This window comes from Lactuca serriola, chromosome 1, assembly GCF_051521515.1.
Source record: "Lactuca serriola cultivar US96UC23 chromosome 1, Lser_US96UC23_V15, whole genome shotgun sequence".
Lineage (NCBI taxonomy): Eukaryota > Viridiplantae > Streptophyta > Magnoliopsida > Asterales > Asteraceae > Lactuca > Lactuca serriola.
The window spans coordinates 237995582-238016319 of record NC_136408.1 but is presented as its reverse complement, the minus strand read 5'-3'; the positions used below and the strand labels follow the sequence as shown (position 1 = coordinate 238016319).

The following is a 20738-nucleotide window of genomic DNA, read 5'->3' as shown; positions in this document are numbered from 1 at the left end:
GATGAATTCACAACGTATATCAAACACTCGATGAAGTCTACCAAGATAGCCAATACTCATTTTTGGAGTCTAATTTTGCATAAAGATTATAGACAAGCAGGAATTTTGGTTCCCAAAGGTGTTTTGGTTTCTCAATTCTCATACCTTAATATTCATAAAGCAACAATTGTTGATCATGTGGTATTTCCTACTGTTGGAAGGATTCTAGATTCTATGCTCCAATTAGTGTCCGATACGAATCATTTATAGATTCAATACAAAGCATAATTGAATCTTACTTCTTGTTCTCTTGTTCCAAAGAAAGTGAACTGTGAAGTGAAGGATGGTACAACCAAAGACTCTACTATTGTTAAGAACAAGGCCCCAACCAAGCCAAAATTTGTCATTAACGCTGGTGTTTCAAAAAACGTTGCTCAGTACAAGAAGAAATCAATGTTGAAGTCTTCAGGGGTTATTACTAAAGAAGTAATTTATGAGGAGACACAACAAAATAAGAAATATAAAGCTATTGGGTTGTTGAAACGTGTTAAGAAGCTTATGGATTAAACAGTCGAAGAGCTCTCCACCATAATAAAGGTTGTTGAAGGCAGTAAGGAAGGTGAAGAAATAGATGAAGAGGCAATAAGGATAGTGAACAGACAGATGAAGAGCTTAAGGAAACTGATGATCTCAATTCCATGTATCACAATGAAAGAATGCCACTATCGAATCGCATATATAGGAGACAAGCAACCCATATGTCACCATACACACATCTAATGTGGATACAAACATTAGAAATTGTGAAACAACTATGACTTCCTTTCCTAAATTGACAACTACTACTTCACCCGAAGGTCCTAGTTCCAAATCCACTACGGAGTATGATAGGTCTTCAAACATCCATGTCCCTCTATGCTCGTGTCACAAGTGGGAGATAAGGGTGGTTCCTCGAAAGATGTAGATGAAGACAATGGAAAAGTTTTTGGGAAGGTGACATCAATGCATATTCCAGTTTCAATTCCAATGAAACCTATTCTAACAACTTTGACAAAAAAGAAACTCCAAATGTCGAAGTTTATATGTCAAAGCTTCAATTAAAGATGCAGTTAAACATAATGAAGGAGGCCTAGGTTCTTCGATAGCCAAACTTGTTGCTACTTCTGAACCAAAAGATAAAGGAAAAGGTGTTCACGTGAATTGTACAAAAGAAAAGAAAAAGAAACCTCGAGAGCTTAAAATTAAGATAATAAAGCAGTTGAATAGCATTATGAGAATGAGAGCAAATGAACAAGCTAGTCTCGACAAGGTAGATCCAAATAAGGTCTGTTGTTACAAAATGATTGAGAATGTGACTTATGGAGAAGTTGATGCTTTTAAGAAAAGATCAAATAGAAGTTATGCCATCAAAGACATAGATTTCTATGATACAAAGGAGTATAAAAGTATGAAGATTGTATATCATGTTGTTCTTGGAAAGAATGAAGAAGATGTTTGGTCATTGGTAAAGATTGTTAAACTTATATGGACAACTCCTGATGTTATGTTCGAAGGAGTCTTGCAAAAGTATCGATACCATGTTTTCATAGCTAACAATGTTCTTTTTAACTTCGCTATTGTTGACTTTCCATGAAAATTTTAAAGGATCTCATCACTGTTATGAAGATTATGGGAGATTTGAACAATAATCAAGTTCAAGATAAAACTTAGTACATCATTGGGTATAGTCACACCAAAAGCTTTATAGACTATTATTTTTCTCATCTAGCATTAATATACAATGGATTTGCAAATTCATTTAAAAAGAAGCCAAATGTTCCAAAGACGATATTGAAGGGGAAGGAGAATATCGATGACTATGGAGATGATGAAATTCTCAGTCAACCTGGAGGTGTTGTATTTTAAGGAAGAGCATGAAGGAAGGGAAGAAGAAATACTTTTTCGATAATCTAAAGAAAGATACTCGACCCAGAATCTTTCCAGTGTCCTTCTTCGTATCAACAAGCGTAAGAAGAACTGAAATGAAGACATGGCGGAGATATGGAAAATTATCGTCTGTTACATGGAGATTAGAAGGGTTTGCTATAGGAGTTAAAGACACTACCCTCTGTCTAAAGATTCTATACTGATCACAAATGGGAGATTCTAGAGTCAAATATGTTATGATATATCATTTTCTTAGGTAGTTGTCTTTGTATGAAAGTGTTTGTCAATATCGAAGGTCTTCTTGACTTCGATAGTGTATGTATTTTATCATGCACATGTGTTGTTTCTCTATTAATGTCGATGTCCTGATATTCATTTTTTATCCGTCGCGTACACTACAAATAGCATAGGTAAATAAGTCATTTGTAAATTTTCGCATCTAGTGCACTGTGCTTTTCTCTCTCAACAAACGTACTTGTACTTATCGGAGTAATCTAAGTTAAATCGAGATGTTATGTACATCTTGTGTTCATTTTTACGTTGATTTAATTTTACGATTGATTAAACATCGTTTCGGTATCATGGTTGTATCTTTCGTATTATAAAGTTATTTCTTTGTTTTTTAAAGTCAATCTAATCTACTCCTAAACTACTTGTTAATTCCATCTATGTGCATGACGGGACTTGAATTCTCAACCTCAAAAAGAGAAGACAACACTTAATATTGTAGGTGTACAAGTCTTTTGTTAGTTATTTCTTTGTAAGAATAGGAACTTGAATGGGCACAAAATTTTAAAATGGATCTGCTTGCTTTATGTGGTTGAGTGTAAAAGCTAATTAACTTTATCAATTAATAATATAATGTTACTTAGTTGAAAAATCAACGTGTTACTTGTTTATTTGAAGCAATTCATTTGAATCATGTCAAGATAATCCTACACTTCTACAAGAAATCTTAAACACACGCATCCAATAGTAACTCAATCATAACCTTCACAGAACTAATCCAATTCAACTGTCTTATTTAGCAATATTATAATTTTAAATGTTTTACAATCTTTATTTATTTTGATATGATAATATTTGTAGGTAAAAGGACACTTCCAAAGCAGCGTGCGCAGTTGAATTCAATGGGATGGAGTATCGGCGTGTAGAGGTGCATGTTAAAATATTATTAACATTTAACCATTACTTGATCATAATTAGCAAATATGTATAGCGATCTCATATTAGTATTCCTATTCCCTAGTAGGCTAGTAGCACAATTAGATGCCCCATCCGAGAATTGCAGTCACATCCATCTACACTAAAGAAACAAAAAATAAAAAAACCTTTAAAATTAATACAAGTTTTCGATAAACCAATTAAAGCTATGAATTAGCATTGAAAAAATATAACTCGTGTAAAGTGTTGGCATGGAACATGTAACTTCTGCATTTAAATGATATAACTTGTGTAAAGTGTTTGCATATTTAATTTGTACTGGTTTTATTACAAAAGCATTCAACTGCTGATTAACAGCTGTAGAAGGGCATTTTGGTCTAATGAATAACCCTACTATATAAAAGCATGCACCCGAGGGGGTTTGTTTTCACTTGTTCTCCTTCTTGGTTTCTTCTATACTTAGATTCTCTGCTAGAATTCTACATATATTTTTTGTTTGTCTTCACAACAAGCTCTTCAATGACATGCTACCATGTTTAAAACGAAAATTACATACATGAGATATTGCGTAAAGCTGAGTCACTCAATGAGGAAGACTAATTTGTACATGAGATATTGAGTTTTACTTTACATTCATCGTTGGTTATCTCGTCTACGTACAACTTTCCCTGCATAAGAAATATCGACAGAGTATTTGATTTTTCCCCTATACTTGATTCTCTTCCTTAACAGTTTCTCCTCTTTTTTTATACTCAATATAAAGATCGATTGTTTATGTCAAAAAAAAAAATTTGTTTTTTCTTGTAGGGTATATGTCAGCCGTCTCCTAAGCATTTCTTGTCCTCATCATCGTTGAATTAGCCAAAACTGAAACCCATTTTTGTGTGATATAAACGCCAGCAAATCATGTGTTGAGAACATATCTCCAGTTATATAATTAAGCACCCAGTAGGCTAGCTTCTGTCCTCTGCAAGACATGAAAAGTAGGTCTAGTTTATATGGTGTCGTGAACTGCATTGATTACTGCTTGAGTAATGCTATAAACGGAAATCTTGCGTGGTTTGCTGGACACATTTGTTTTAATAATTAGATTTTGATCGTTTTTTAACGACCGGAAGAGGATCGATGTGGGAGTTAAAGATAGCGGAAGGGGAAGGCCCCTATTTGTATAGTACAAACAACTTTGTTGGTAGACAGTTTTGGGAATTTAATCCAGATGGTGGCACTCCCGAGGAAAAGGAAGAAATCGAAAAGGTTCGGCAGAACTTCAAAGATAATCGAAAGAAAGGAGGATTTCATGCTTGTGGGGATCTCCTTATGCGGATGCAGGTAGTAAACACCTAAATGCACTAGTTTAATAGATGTTTGCTGCTAAAAAAGGGGTATTAAAAACCATGATTATGGTCGAGAGTTTTGATTCTATATTTGATAGAATTAATGTTAATTGCAACAAAGTAATTATCGTATATTACTAAATATTTTCATGAATATATATTAGTATTTTTGAGTTTTCTAGATTTTTCCGTAAAAAGATTTTATTACTGAGCATAAAACCGCAATGTAGTGATTCTAGTAGAGTCCATGTAATTTCCGAAAAATAACATCAACATATCTAAAAGGGATTTTCTAACATATACCTAAGGGCACATATAAGAAACATTAATTATAACAAATATTACCATAATTAAATATGAAATACATTAATTATAAACATTATTACTATAATTAAATGTGAGATATATTAATAATTTCAATAATAAATGCATTTCCTATTTAATTATGATAACATTTTTCATAATTAATGTCTCTTATATGTTAGGGAGTAATATGAAAACTAAATACCTTTTTTTATGTTAGGGAGTAATATGAAATATTTTTTATTGTAACTAATTTATCAATATATAAAATAAAACACCTATACAAATATCAAAGAAATAACTGAATCATATATTTGATCTGGATAAATTTTTATACGGATTTTCTAATATGTCCAAGTCACATGTAAAAAAAATAATAATTATAAAATGTATTATCATAACTATAAGAAATAAATTAAGTTTGATAGATTATTCTTTATAATTAATATATTTCATATTTTTTAATAATAAATATTATATACAATTCATTATATTTAATTATAATAATATTTCTTATAATTAAAGTTTCTTGTTTGTTTGTTTGTGTGTACTTAACACAAATGTTAGAAAATCCGATTATTGTATTAAATGAAATAATCACATTATTTTTAAAACAAAAAATATCTTACCTCATCAGTTATGAACCATTATGTAAAATCTATAATTATACATAATAAAAAATATTAATTTGGGTGTTTTTTAAATAGTATATAACAATTGTTACAAATTAAGAAAATATATCATTTAACTTTAAATTGATAGTTCTCTCTCTCATCTCTCTCTCTCTCACAGACTCTTTAGATATAATTTTTTTATTAAAAAGATGTTAAATAATCAAAACACTTTTTTAAAAACTTTTTTAACATCACCATAAATCAATAAACATTTTTGTTCATATTTATTTTTAAATTTGAAAAAACAATCGTAAACCCTTTATTAATACAAAATAAAGTAGTATAAAAACATACATTAAATATTCGTAATAAACTATTTGAAACAAGAAGTTGTGTTGATAATATCGAAAATTTCATCTATGGTTATATAACAATAATAGTTAAATAATTATATAATGATTAGCGAATTAAATAAGTATATTAGATGAATAGACTAATAAGTAATATCTATAGAGAATATATTAGACTAAAATGGAGTATATAACAAAATATGTTGTTTTTTACTTTTTGGGAAATTTTAATTATATGCGTAAAATAATCAAAATAGAAATCTAATAAATCTTTGCTTCTTTAAATTATAAGAAAAAGTTTAATTTACTGTCCACACCATAAAGAGTTTCAAAGTCAAAATACAAAAGTTTATAAAATAAAAAAGTGTTTATAACAGGTAACATAACGAAATAAGTAGTTTTTTTTTGTGCGACTCAAACACGTAAAATGTGCTTATTACCGGTGTAAAACTAAAATAAATTAAAAAACACTCTAAATAAATAATCCAAAACACCTCTTTAAACTTGATCAATCAAACGTTTTATAATATTATAGTATATAATTTTTATAAATGCTTCTACGTTTGAAAAATGTAGTTAAGATCGTTCCAAAAAATATAGTTGTGAAGACCGGTCCAATCAGAATGTAATTTGGTGTGTTCATATATGATTTCAAATTAGTTATGATTTTGGATTTTATATGTTTAAAGCCATAATCATTTTGAATTTACTTAGTTTGGTGGAATACCATCGATCCATTCAAAAGAACATCCATGTAAATTTACAGATTTGGTAATTTACCAAGCGTATGAAAATAAATGTAGAATATGCTATTTTTCTTGAGGAAAATACTTATGTTCAGTTACATAATGAAATTATTGTTGATATAATCCGACTGAATGCATGATTATAAAGATCAAATTTTTAGTAAAAAATTCAATTTTAATTTGTGGAGAAAACTATTGACCATGATATTATATAATGAACAGCTAATGAAGGAAAACGCAATCGATCTTACGAGCATACTTCCGACCAGACTAAGTGAAGACGAACAAGTGAATTTTGAAGCTGTAACAATTGCAGTAAAAAAAGCAGTTCGATTACAACGTGCAATCCAAGCAAAGGATGGACATTGGCCGGCTGAAAATGCTGGCCCCTTATTTTTCACTCCTCCACTTGTAAGTGTAAAGAGTATAAAATTATTCATTTCTAAATGGGTAATTTTCTAATTCTTATTCGTGTACGCATGACACTTATGCATGACACTTATGACAAGTTCAAACCTAAGTTAGGACATACATATGACTTTTTTAGAACGGCAAGATATATAGATGATTGATTTCAATCTCCTGAAATGATATGATGACCTTGCTTTAGACATCGTGAAGCTAAAATAAGCAAGAATCTTTAATTATCTTGCCACATATCTAGAGTACGATTAGTAATATCACATTTATGTCTCTACGCACCAATAATCTAAAGCATATAATTGTCCCCTTCCTTTTGCAGTTAATTGCTTTATACATCAGTGGTACAATTAATACAATCTTAACCGAAGAACATCAAAAAGAGATGAAACGATACTTCTACAATCACCAGGTAAGTAGTCAAATTAATTCTGAATATGCCATCTTGGTTAAATGTTCACAATTACCCAAAGGAAATCATTTTAAGTTATGATGATTTTCTTGTTTCGGTGATATACTCTTTAAAAAAATAATTCTATAGATCATTTACTTTGTTTGATAGAAAAATATTTCCATAGTTTGTTTAGCTTAGTTAGTGGTTATTATAAGAAGTAATTTTCATAAGGATTAACGTATTTAACATCCTAGAATATTCTTTCAAATATTAACTAATTTTAGCATTGGTACTTAATTTCATGATATTATATCTATGTTTAAAGTGGAAACTCTAATCACATAAACATAGTTGTTTAACACAATACAGTCGCATAGTACAAAAGCACTAAACCATAAAAAAAAAAAAAAAAAAACGTTCATTCCATGTCTTTTTCATTTTTCGTTGTCACTTCTTCACCTATTCATAATAGATGGCATGTATTGTAGTATCATCATCGCAACTCACATTCATGTGTTATATTAAGTTAATTTCCTCTAATTACACGAGTTGGAAAAACAATGTGTTTGTATGCTTTCAAGTCATCATTTTTTGGGTTATGTCGAATATGCATCTCTTCTTCCAACTATAGTTATTGTCGACAAGGATGAAAAAATTGATCTTGATATCAGTCATACCACCTGGTATGCAACTTGCATACCGATCCACAAAGTTCCTATTTCATCACACACTGAGTAATCCATGACTTACCAAATATGTGTTACTCAAATATGCATAGGTTATGTGCCTTGCCATAGAGGTGTCTTTTAGCCACAACCCGGGGGCCAAGATGAAAAAATGGCATGAGGAGTTACATCCTCTTAGAAAACAATCTCTCTCTCCGTCATTAACTATTGCTTGAAAATTCAACTTTTTAACAATCAAGAAGAATATTATTGATCTCACTCATTTTTGTATGAGTTGGGCTCCCAATTCATCTCCCATCCTACATAAATTTAAATCAGGGTGCCAAAACATTTTCAAACCAACAAAGATTATCAAGTGAGGTAAGAAATTTTCAAAATAAATTTCATGCAATGTACACAAAATATGTATAGTAGAGATATTTCACATAGAGGAATATATATATATATATATATATATATATATATATATATATATATATATATATATATATATATATATATATATATATATATATATATATTCAAAAGAATCAAAACTTGATCAAAGTATGTACACGGACATGTACCTCAAGTAAACTCACCTTAGTAAATAATCTAGGCTTCCTTACTTCTTCAATGATAAAGTACTACGCTCTTCCATCTGTCGTATCATAATAAATGGTCTCAAAGTTACCGAAATAACCTTCAATGTTTGTTTAACATTTTTATCAATTCTTCTATGCTTTTCAGGCATATATATATATATAGAAGCTATAGAAGAAAAAAAGTGCTTATAGGGTGAGCCAAACTCAAGTTACAAAATTTTTGAGATTTGATCAGAACATAAAACTGTTGGGGTTGGTCTTGCCCAAATTTTTCCTAGATCGACACATAAATGTCATATTGCTTATTATGACATTATATATTGATCACTTCGTAGCAAAACCTTTTACTTTAACAAATGATTAATAATAGTTAAATTATGTCTTAATAGAATTCTTTAAACTAAAATAACCCAGATCCCAATAGGTGAATTAATTCATTAAGTGGTCAATACCAATAGAGTTTGAAGGCACAACTCATATGACTAAAGCAACACCTTATGTCTAAAACTACTAAAAACTCAATACAAGTCATAATTTAATAATGATGATCATTCCAAACATTAATAAAGTACTTAGACACATTCAAATCTAATAACTTATCACGATTCCATTCCACCATTTTTTATTCAAATTCCAGCTGTGGAATAGAGACTCTTAAACATATGTATGGTGGCAGTAATATTTATAATGTGTTTATTCCAGTGGTTCCAAATTATTATTATTATTATTATTATTATTATTATTATTATTATTATTATTATTATTCACAACTCAATTAACTGATTTAAAAACCTTATTATTGACATACCATCATTTGAAAAATATTTCCACCTCATTTCACTAGTGAATTCCAATGGAATCTTCTTTCAAGGTCATGATCTCCAAAAGATCTAATGGAATCACTTGAAAAATGGATCGTAACTAATCAATTACATATCTCCTAATATAATTATACATGATTTGATTCAATAATCGAGTATTTAAGCAAATATACAAGTTTCCATAACAAGTAAAAAAATTCTTACAAATTAGGGCTCCAATTCCTTTATTCCATCCTTGGGGATGAAATCACCCATTTCAGTTCTGTTATGGTGATTCATTGATGATCACTTACATAAAAATAGCATCAAATCACAAATAAGGCTAATAATGATGGATTTTAAGCTCCTCTTCCATCCATAGCTAGGGTTAATGGCTTTAACTTAATTCACCAATCGAAACAACCAACAAACTATAGATTATAACTTAAATTCATGAATAAAGGTTAGATTGTGTTAGAGAATCAATTTAAATACATTATTTTACATAAAATTTGAATTTAGATAGAGCTCCAAACCCTAATTCGACCTAGAGATTGATATGTGGAAGTTTTATACCTTGAGAGGTTTTACTAATTAAAACCTGACTTCATTTCCTCTTAAAATACATTTTTTCCACTCTCCAAATCACTAATGAAATTTCCATTTTTCTTTCTTTTTCCTGTCTTCTCCTGATCGATATAAGCAATGAAGGAGAGTAAGAGGCTAATGGGTATAACCTTTTAAGGGATTTTGAAACTAACGTCCCTCGTTCATTTATTCTCTCAAATTGACCCTTAGTTGATTTAGAAGATTGGTCAACACTCTTTCGATTTAAACTCAATATCGTTTCTATAAATTGTTTTCATTTTAGTCCCTTGTTCAATTTATGACTTACTGATGTTTTAACCCTTAGTTCTATATTTTTAATTAAGGATTAACTAAATTATAAAAATCCATAAATATTATTTATTAATCAAAATTTTGACTTGTTTAATACATATAAGTCTTTTAATATTATTGTATATTTATTAAAAATTAATTTTCACCTAAAAAGAGCGGAAAAGTTTATCCGCAAAATGCAGGTGTTACAATGTCCATAATGTTGTTAATATGTTATTGAATAATATGGAAATTTATTCACTACTTCATTATCTCGGTGATCGCATGTTTTTTTCTTACCAATTTCAAAAAAGTTGATGATCATCTTCGCATAAAATGAAGAAAAAAATGCTTGAAGATACCATATTTAAATATATGTGGACTTTCTATGCTTGGCACCCGCATTATGTTATTTTCTTGGATAACTATGTCCCGATTTACCAAGATATACTCGTCGCATGTCGCATTAGAGTTTTGTGATGTCTTCATGAAATGTCATAAATTTGTTTGGGACTAGTTTATTGTCTTGCGAAAAACTATCATAACAAGGACACATGTTACAAATTAATATGTTAAGAGTTTCTTTCCTTGACAAGACATACAAAATCCATTTTAATGTGGTTAAAGAAATGTGGAAATATAGAAGAGTGGGAACTAAGGGTTTATTTGACTAGATGGAATGTAATGACTTTGGAATGGGATAGATGTGTTAGTTGAAGGAACAACATAATAGAAAATATCATTAACATTCTATTCTCATCTTTGGCTACCCCTTCTAAATCAAATAAGTTATTAGATAAATGTTGTTTGGTAGGTAGGAAAATACTTATAAAGTGCATGAAATCACTTGATAGAGAAAAAATTTCCATGTTACGGTTGAATGCATAACTTATAACATCTTAAATATTTTCCTAAAAAATCAAAATTGTCAAAGTTCTATCCCATCCTTACGTTGAAATTACCTCTAGTAGCATCATCTCCACTTTCCCCTCAATTATATAGGTTCTTGTGTTTTTCAAGATCCTTGTTTATCTTTTGGTTTGATTAACGTGGTGGTGGATAGAATGGTTTGTATGAATCCATACCCTTAAGCATGTGAATCTTCCATACCAGATTTTCATAATTTTACAAAAACCCTAGGAGAGAAATAACTTATAATACACAAATTTTTCTACACAATCAAAGAAAACCACCATCTGATTTTTGCCTTTTGGTGTTGTATCATTCCACAAATAATTTAGTAGTACGAATTTCAAACCCTAGAATTGAAACAACAAACAAGGTCAATATGTAGAATCTATATAGAAGTGATAACAAGAACACATTTATCATGCATAATGTCACCAGAAAAGGGATCGCCGATGCAAATCCAAATGTGATTTGGCATCCTTGTGCTTGGATCAACCTTGCGCAAGTGAGTAATGTTGGGTATATTGTTAAATTTTTATCTTAAGAAGTAATGAAATGGAAGAAAAATAGGGATCATCCTAGGAAATAAATACTCAAAATTTGATGGAATGATATTTTCCCAGTAACATCTCATTTCTTTCCATTTAAAAGAAAACATGGATCGAACATCTTTATTGAGTACTAACGAAATGTTTCTTTGCATTCCGTCATGCCAAATAGTGGACACTAAGTATTATTATTATATATTAAACTTACGGATGACATTATTCAAATAGAATATGTGACGAAAATAAAGAACACACAAGTAAACAATACTTAATTAATGTTTTTATTCTTTCTTTTTCATTTTAACAATTTTTTTTATAGTTTTATTGGTTGTGGTTAAATAATATTTTGTAAAGTTGATATAATGTGATGTAAATATAAGATAATATAATCTTCTTTGTATGGTTTTCACTATTCGATATAATTAAGCAAATAATAATGTATTGAAGTTTTAAGAAAACAATATTGTATTATTTAGTATCGTAATTGCAGAATGAAGATGGGGGATGGGGGTTTTATATTGAGGGACACAGCACAATGATTGGATCTGCACTGAGTTATGTAGCCCTACGCATACTAGGAGAAGGAGAAGATGGAGGAGATGGTGCAATCGCTAAAGCTCGCAAGTGGATACTTGACCATGGCGGTGCAAGCTCCATTCCCTCTTGGGGGAAGGTTTACCTCTCGGTAATTCTCAATTCTATAACCCTTATTATTGCAAGTAGTTCCCTACAAAATTATATTATCTCCAATTTAAGTAAAAATAGACCACAAGAAATTTATGGCTTCATATGAGAGATAAAATGACAACTAATATACTCATTCGGTTTGGTTATAAGAAAAATCGTTTTGGTTATGGAAAAAACGTCACTAAAAGATCAATATTTTAATGACCTTTCTAGGAACTTCTATTTAAATATGTCCTTTGAATTGAATAGTTTAATTTTATTTCATACCTCTAATGAAGACTAATGTGGATATTCGTTGAGTTGTTTTCCTTGGATTTAAATATGTAGGTTCTTGGAGTGTATGAATGGGAAGGATGCAACCCATTGCCACCAGAATTTTGGCTTTTCCCATCTGCATTTCCATTTCATCCAGGTAACTGCATATTTACAGATTGGAAAATAACTTATACTAGAATGAAAAACAGAATTCAATAAACATAAAAGTATTTAGGTTTTAAAAAGGAGAGAGTAAAATTTATTTCAAACATGCTTTCAAACTACTTCAAACATTTTTGGCACGAATTGCCAAAATTTTAAAATTAAAGCAGATGATTAAAAAGCTAAGTAAGTCAAATTTAGGGAAAATTCAAAATTGGAGTTGATTATTGTGTCTAATCGGGTTTAAAGTTATGTTGGTTATAGTTTGCTTCTTGAGTTCTTTCCACCTATTTTATCATTCTCCCACTTATCCCTAAACAATTTTACTATGTCCTCAATATGTTTTTCATCATATTTCCAACATACATTCCTTGATTTCATACTTCGATGGCACTTTAGGGAATATATAATATTATATGCTTTTCAAATTCGCTTACTATCTCGTTGTACTTATGATATATGCAGCTGAGATGTGGTGCTATTGTCGGACAACCTACATGCCCATGTCATATTTATATGGGAAAAGAATCCAAGGACCAATTACCCATCTAGTTTCATCATTACGAAAAGAAATTCACCCCATCCCTTTTGAGGATATTAATTGGAATAAACAACGGAATAATTGTTGCAAGGTTTGTGTTTTTATAATAACCATTCTTAAGACCCTAACTATTAGTGTGTATCGATGAACATTATTTTTGATCTTGAGAAAAGTTCAATAAGTTATGTATTTTCATTTATTATTGACGAGATATAACACTTACATGTACATAAAATTAAACGCACATGAGTGCACCATCTTTTGGAAATGAATGAGTATAATTTTTTTGATTTGCAGGAGGACTACTATTATCCACATTCATTTCTACAAGATGCATTATGGCATAGTCTTCACTATATTACTGAGCCGATCGTTAAATATTGGCCATTTTCTAAACTACGAGGAAGATCTCTTGATAGAGTTGTGGAATTAATGCGCTATGAATCAGAAGAGACTAGATACATGACCATAGGATGTGTTGAAAAAGTAAGATATCAAATTGAAGAAAAGCACCAAATTTAGATTAAAATATAATGAATTTTTTGTCTGTAAAATATAATGAATCATTTCATATGTTTTGGGCAGAGTCTACAAATGATGTGTTGGTGGGCTGAGAATCCAAATGGTGATGAGTTCAAATATCATCTAGCTAGAGTTCCAGATTACTTATGGATTGCAGAAGATGGAATGACAATGCATAGTTTTGGTAGTCAATTGTGGGATTGTGCTCTTGCAACTCAAGCAATTATTGCAAGTAATATGACCGAGGAATATGATGAATGTCTAAAAAAGGCACACTTTTATATAAGAGAATCACAGGTTGTTTTTTAGTTGTATGTATGGCTTCTTCATTAAACTTTGATAGGTTTCTTAATTATAGAATTTAATTATATGTAGGTGAAAGAAAATCCTTCAGGAGATTTCACCCAAATGTGTCGACAATTCACTAAGGGATCGTGGACCTTCTCCGATCAAGATCATGGTTGGACTGTCTCTGACTGTACAGCTGAAGCACTAAAGGTATATGTAATGAAAATTAAAACTTTCGATTATACATATAGTTTCTATGATAAAAGAATTTACAATTCATCTTATTCTATAGTGTTTACTGTTACTATCAAACATGCCACAAGAAATAGCCGGAGAGAAAGATGATAATGCTCGACTGTATGAAGCAGTGAATGTGCTTCTTTACATGCAAGTATGACACCTTTATTCTATTTATTATAAATTTAAACCTTTACGTCACTAAAATTTTAGATGATTTACCCGTTATAGCTTGACAAATTATTTTTAGTTTTATCAATAATGTTTTGCCAAAGCACAAGTAAACATTTAACTTCATTCCTTTTGTTTTCTTGGCACATGTAGAGTCCTGTAAGCGGAGGATTTGCTGTTTGGGAGCCGCCAATTCCCAAACCATTTCTACAACTTCTTAATCCTTCAGAGGTTTTTGCAGATATAGTTGTTGAGAAAGAGTAAATCTCCGTTACATTCGTTAGTTCTCTATTATCATTACTTATCTATAATCACAACCTTGATCAAATATATTTTTGCATCAACTAATTAGTGATAATAGATGAAAAAAAAGATTATTAAGGACATAAAATATAATTTGTAGAAACACTAATGACTACTAGTACACATGTTTGGGTGACTTAGGCATGTGGAGACCACATCTTCCATTATCGGAGCTCTGATAGAATTCAAACATGCCCACCCAAGACACAGAAAGGAGGAGATAGAACATTCAATTTCAAATGGAGTACGCTATCTTGAGGAAACACAGTGGTATAATGGTTCATGGTATGCTACAATATAAATCCAATTTATTTTGATTGCTATTCTTTTATCTATGATCTTATATGATATATGAATCTTATATAAAGGAAAGTATACAGGACATTCTCAACCATTACATATCATTTCTTTTAGAGTATAATATTTAATACATCTCATGTGCTAGTTTTTTTCAACAACAATACAGAAATTAGTATCATCATAAAATTGGGTGGTGACCAAAGGGCATTTGGCCTAGCAGTACCAAGGAGTTCGAAAGGTGGCCCTCCCCTAAGGGGTTGAAGGTTTAAGTCCCATTGTCGACAATTGAGTTGTTTAGAAGTAGGATTTAGTTGGTTTATGTGTTAACCTTTCAGAAAATATATAATAATAATTAAATAAAATTGGGTGGTTGTAGGTTTTTTGTAGATAACCTTACCCCCACCTGAGAGATAAAGCTTTTACTTTCATAGAAGACCACACCTCCAACACGATGAAGTATAAACGAAAGAACGGTGAAAAAGACAAAGGAAAGCTCATAAAGATCAAAGTGAATGAATAGATAACTAAGACAAATATTGATCTACAACCCTAAATTTTAGCCTCTTCTACCTTTTATTTGAGATCATGTCCTCAGAAAGTCACACTGTCTAGTTTCTTGCTAATTTTGATAGATAATGTTTTTTTTTTCTAAAAAGTTCCATCATAAAACTAATGTTAGCTCTTTCATGTCTAATATCAAGTTTTCTTCTCACTCCTTTTACGTGATAACCCTTGTTCTCACCCATGGGACCCTAGCATTGTCCACACCTTACCATATATGTCTCTTATCTCCTTTAGACATAATTAAACAATTAACTATTTATTCTATCAATTTTTCTATGATTGTCACTCCCAACTTATTTTTTATTGACACATTTTGTTGAGGTGTGGATTTTGATGTTTCTTTCGACCATATTTCTACAAATAAATCTTAAAAATGAGTTATGTAGTGCTAATATCTAAGGTTTATGATGCACATAACGGAGAATATGTCCAGATTGTGATGTATTGTGCTTGTGAGCCCTACCCACAACTAGTACCAGGTTAGTTGTAAAAGATAGTTGTTAGACATGTTTTCATTTTTTTCACATGGATACAAATACATTAGGAGATCTATTTATATTGATAATAGTTAACCTAGGACTACTTCTGGGTTAGTCACAATTGCTTTCTTCTTTTCTCAGGGTTACAAAGGCACTAGAAAATTTATTTATTAAATAGATCTACTAGTGTCTTTGTATCCCTAAGAAAAGAAAAAATCATATGTGACCAGTCTGCAAGTAGTCCTAGGTTAATTTTTTGTCATTATAAGTAGATATCCAATGGCTTTATACCCCAACATAAGAAGAATATGTGTGTAGCAGTTGTATTCTACATGCCATGAAGGAAGTAGATTCCTTAAGAACCTTACACTTTAGTATGTATAGGCGAGAACAATTTTTCATATAGGTGACCTTGGGGAAGTTTTTGCTGACAATATTTTTGTACATGCATTTGAAAGATGTTACATGTGAACTACATTAAATCCTTGTGTTATTATTTTCTTTGTGTCTTTTTGCATCTTATTCCTAACATAATTTAAATCTTGTCCAACGTTCTTGAGCCACATGTTCACTGTAACATCCTCTTTTCCATAACTTCCATCTTTCTTTCATTCTCCCTCTTTATTGGTCGTCATTTGAATCTGTACAACATAGTTGACCTAGATGTCCTCAGTAGCATCCTCTTTTCCACAACTTTCATATTTCTCTAGTCCTCCTTCTTTATTGGTCTTCATTCGAACATATACAACATAGTTGACCTATCTGCCAAGATGTATACTTTCCACTTGACTTTTAGTCGGACCCTCACGTCTTACAAAGTTTATATGACCAATGTCCATTTCAACCACCCCGCATTTATGTTTTTGGTAACAACATCTTTTCAAATACGAACACTCTCCCGACACATATAACATGTCCTACACCACATGGGGAAGCCAAAGTTCACTAACTTTCTCAGAACAAATCTTGTTATTAAGGACCAATGATGATTTTTCTATTCAGTCCACACAAGAGAGATACTCATGATTAATATTTATATTGAGAAATGATTTATAAAGGAAATTGTGCAAGGTGAAAGAAATCATATTGGTCAAGTAACCCTAATAAAATTGAAAATTGCTTCCAATAATCCTTAAGAGCAAGACAGAAAAAACATGTGATACTACTCATCATCTCCAACATCTGTTGTTAACAGAAACCTCCCACGCTAAAAGAATTGAATTCTCAATATGCTCATATCCCTATACAATGTAAACATGTTATAATCTATATCCTTTCTAGGTGTTAAATAGGCTTTATCACCCCCTAATTATATGGCCAAATGTACACATCAGATCTAGTTTTGTAGTATGCCTTTAGTCAATCTATTTGCATCTCTTCCATGTCACTTGATAAAAAGACTTGCAAATCTAAACCAAACAGAGGATAGCGATAAACTAAAAATTACTCTCTTTGTCAAGGATATGAATGAAGGGAAAAAAAAGATTTACAAATGAGATTCTTTATCTCTTATTTTCATTTGTTTATTTGTGATAGGTATGGTTATTGGGGAGTATGCTTCATATATGGAACATTCTTCGCCCTAAGGGCATTAAGTAGTGCTGGAAAGACATATGACAATAACGAAGCAGTTCGTAAAGGTCTTAAATTCTTACTTTCAATACAAAATGAAGAGGGAGGTTGGGGAGAGAGCCTCCTATCTTGCCCTACTGAGGTAAGCTTAGTTGATCGCTGCCAAATAACTTCAATTTGATAACCACATAATCATTTTATGTATGTCCCAAAAGGAAAAGTGAGCTATTATTAAAATAGTAATGTGCGATTTCAAAGATCTCATCATTTTAATTTTATTATTTGTCGAGGTATATACACCGCTGGATGGAAACCGAACTAATTTGGTGCAAACATCATGGGCCATGCTTGGCCTTATGTTTGGTGGGCAGGTTAGTTTTCCATGATTTTCTATAAAGGTGCCAATTAAAAAAAGAAGTTTGTTAGAATGGGTCGATATTGATTGTATGCTAATTATAATGGGTAAAATGGATAAAAAAATTTTACGAAAATTAAGATATTATAGAAAGTGTTGATTGGTCAAACCAACCACGTTATTTACATTTCACCCACCCTCGAAATTTAGATGTTATAAATAGTCACAACAATGGTCACTCATTTTTTCACATCTAAGTTTCAGTTAAAGATTCATTGCTTGAAATTTATTGATCTTCATTGTTTATAAACGACTAGGTGGAAAGAGATCGGATGCCTTTACATAAAGCAGCAAAGCTATTGATTAATGCTCAAATGGATAACGGAGATTTTCCTCAGCAGGTAAACCTTATAATTTAATTCGAACAATTTAAAGTGAAGTTTTTTAAGCCCATCATTATCAGTATCATTATCATTTCATTATATACTTATAAAGAAAGTATTTTCCCTTTCATCACATTCATTTGAAACTCCCATTTATTTTTTCTTTCACCACATTCATTTGAAACTCTCATGACTTTTCAATTTCTTTATAATAAGAATTATAAGATGGTTAATAAGGTTAAATAAATATCAAACCTAAAGTGTAATTATACATAAACTAAATTTCAATATCAAAAATTTTATTTTTTTTCTACTTATAAAGTTATGTTTTTAACTTTTAATATATTATACTTAATTTATTATGTCTAATATGTTGTTGTATGTAAACTACTAATATTTTAAAGCCACAACTTTTGAACAATTTTTATAAAATACTTAAATTGTTAATTTAAATATAACCTTACAAGATCAATTTAAATATAAATTTTAGTTCAACTTAAACAAATAATTTGTAAGTAGTTAAAAGTGACAAATTGTAGTGTCTTTCTAATAGAGATTATAAGTTGGTTAATAAAGTTAAATATGTATCATACCTAAAGTGCAATCATAAATAAACTAATTTTCAATTTTGAAATAATATTTTTACTTCTACTTGTAAAGTTATGTCTTTAACTTTTAATATATTATACTTACTTTATTAGATTTAATATGTTGTTATATGTAAACCATTATCAATTTAAAGCTATAACTTTTGAACAGTTTAGACAGAAAACTTAATTGTTAATTTAAATGTAACATTACAGGGTCAACTTCAATATAAATTTCAGTTTCACTTAAAAAAACCAACGTATATTTTGTGAATACTTAAAAGTGATCAACTGTAGTGGTAAATGGAAAAACAAAATTGTAATACCAACTTAACTAAAATATTTCATATATATATTTTTATACTCGTTAAAAGTTTTCAAATAAGTAGCTTAAAATAACTTACAATAACAATAGCTAAAAATAGCTCTATATAAATGATATTTTTATTACCATTAAAAAAATTGTTTGATGTTTTAAATAATTACAATGACAGAAATTAAAACGATAAGAAAATAAATTTATAAAATTTAATTAACAATAACAACAAATATAAATAACGTTAAACCATATATTATATTTAATTTTTTTTCATGATTAACCCGCAAGTAGAGGTCATTTAAAAGATTTAGATTATGCAGTTTTCATAGATGTATATATAATCATATAATTCAAAATAATCAATATATTATATCAACTTAGTAGACGAATTATTATATCAAATTTAACAACAACATTATTGTTATATTTATAAAAAAAAAACATAAATTTTTAAAGATTTCAGCAATATAGATGTTTCTGCGCAACGCGCAGACATTCGCCTAGTGATAATTAAAATTAAAGACTTCCATTTCCACTGAAGCTTTATAAACATATTCATTCGTAAATTTTGATATATGCTAATGGGCATTACCTGTTTCCACAGGAAATTACGGGAGTTTACATGAAGAATTGTTTGTTGCTTTATGCACAATACAGGAACATTTTTCCATTATGGGCACTTGCAGAGTATCGTAAACGTGTTTGGTAGTGTAAAAAAGATTATTAAAATATAAGTTATGATGGGAGATGGCGGTGTTTAATCCTAAGGTGCAATATTCACGATAGAAATATACAGATGAATTATTCATGGTATTTTCAAGATCAAATCCTTGAAAATAATATCATATATATAGTGTAAATGTGTAATCAGGTAATCTATAATATGATAGATACGATGTAATTTCTGAATAACAACCAAGTTAAATTTTTATGGCCATATGGCTTCCCTTGTTCTCTCCTCATTACATATGTATATGAAGTTGCAATGTTTATTTTTCTATATAGTTGTCCATCTATCATCCGCAACTTAGAACCAAAAACCATAAAGAAAAAATACATTATAAGTGCAATTATTACAGACAGTGTTTTTTAATAGGAATACTTTTTTAATGACATGACCTTATCCAAAAAGAAAAAATCTATGAATTACAAGCGAAGCACATTGGGTTATCTACCCACAAATTCTAGCTCAAAGCCCTATCTAATTTGGTTATATTCCTATGTGTAATCGAAAATACAACCCGATTGAAAAAACGGGTCATGTATGTTGGAAAGAGCCCGATTTGTATTAAAATAACTCGATCATATAATATAAGTCCATTCAACACCACTTTCATATGCAAATTAGAGTCTGGTTGTTCCAAGATAAACAACGGA

General features: G+C 30.1%; 1 protein-coding gene across 3 annotated transcripts; it reads left to right on the top strand.

Annotated features, from left to right (window-relative positions):
* Positions 1–3495: 3495 nt before the first annotated feature.
* LOC145050025 (dammarenediol II synthase-like) lies at positions 3496–20361 on the top strand. Of its 3 annotated transcripts, XM_078998345.1 has the most exons (17): positions 3498–3759; positions 3877–4398; positions 6639–6827; positions 7159–7248; positions 12127–12321; positions 12651–12735; positions 13206–13372; positions 13579–13767; positions 13867–14100; positions 14179–14301; positions 14384–14482; positions 14653–14759; positions 14944–15087; positions 17682–17859; positions 18008–18088; positions 18390–18473; positions 19966–20361. In XM_078998345.1, the coding sequence occupies exons 2-17, from the start codon at positions 4195–4197 to the stop codon at positions 20068–20070; spliced, it is 2274 nt and encodes a 757-aa protein (XP_078854471.1). In that variant the 5' UTR covers positions 3498–3759; positions 3877–4194; the 3' UTR covers positions 20071–20361. The 3 variants fall into 3 exon arrangements, with proteins under 3 accessions (XP_078854482.1, XP_078854478.1, XP_078854471.1); XM_078998352.1 differs by lacking the exon at positions 18008–18088 and having other exon boundaries at positions 3497–3759; XM_078998356.1 differs by lacking the exons at positions 17682–17859; positions 18008–18088; positions 18390–18473; positions 19966–20361 and adding an exon at positions 15479–15831 and having other exon boundaries at positions 3496–3759.
* The last annotated feature ends 377 nt before the right edge of the window (positions 20362–20738 follow it).

Bases quoted from the DNA above. Each gene is read 5' to 3' on its own strand.
- LOC145050025 (XM_078998345.1), top strand. From the start codon at position 4,195: ATGTGGGAGTTAAAGATAGCGGAAGGGGAAGGCCCCTATTTGTATAGT. The intron at 4,399-6,638 runs GTAGTAAACACC...TATAATGAACAG, and splicing joins ATCTCCTTATGCGGATGCAG to CTAATGAAGGAAAACGCAAT. The intron at 13,373-13,578 runs GTTTGTGTTTTT...TTTGATTTGCAG, and splicing joins AACGGAATAATTGTTGCAAG to GAGGACTACTATTATCCACA.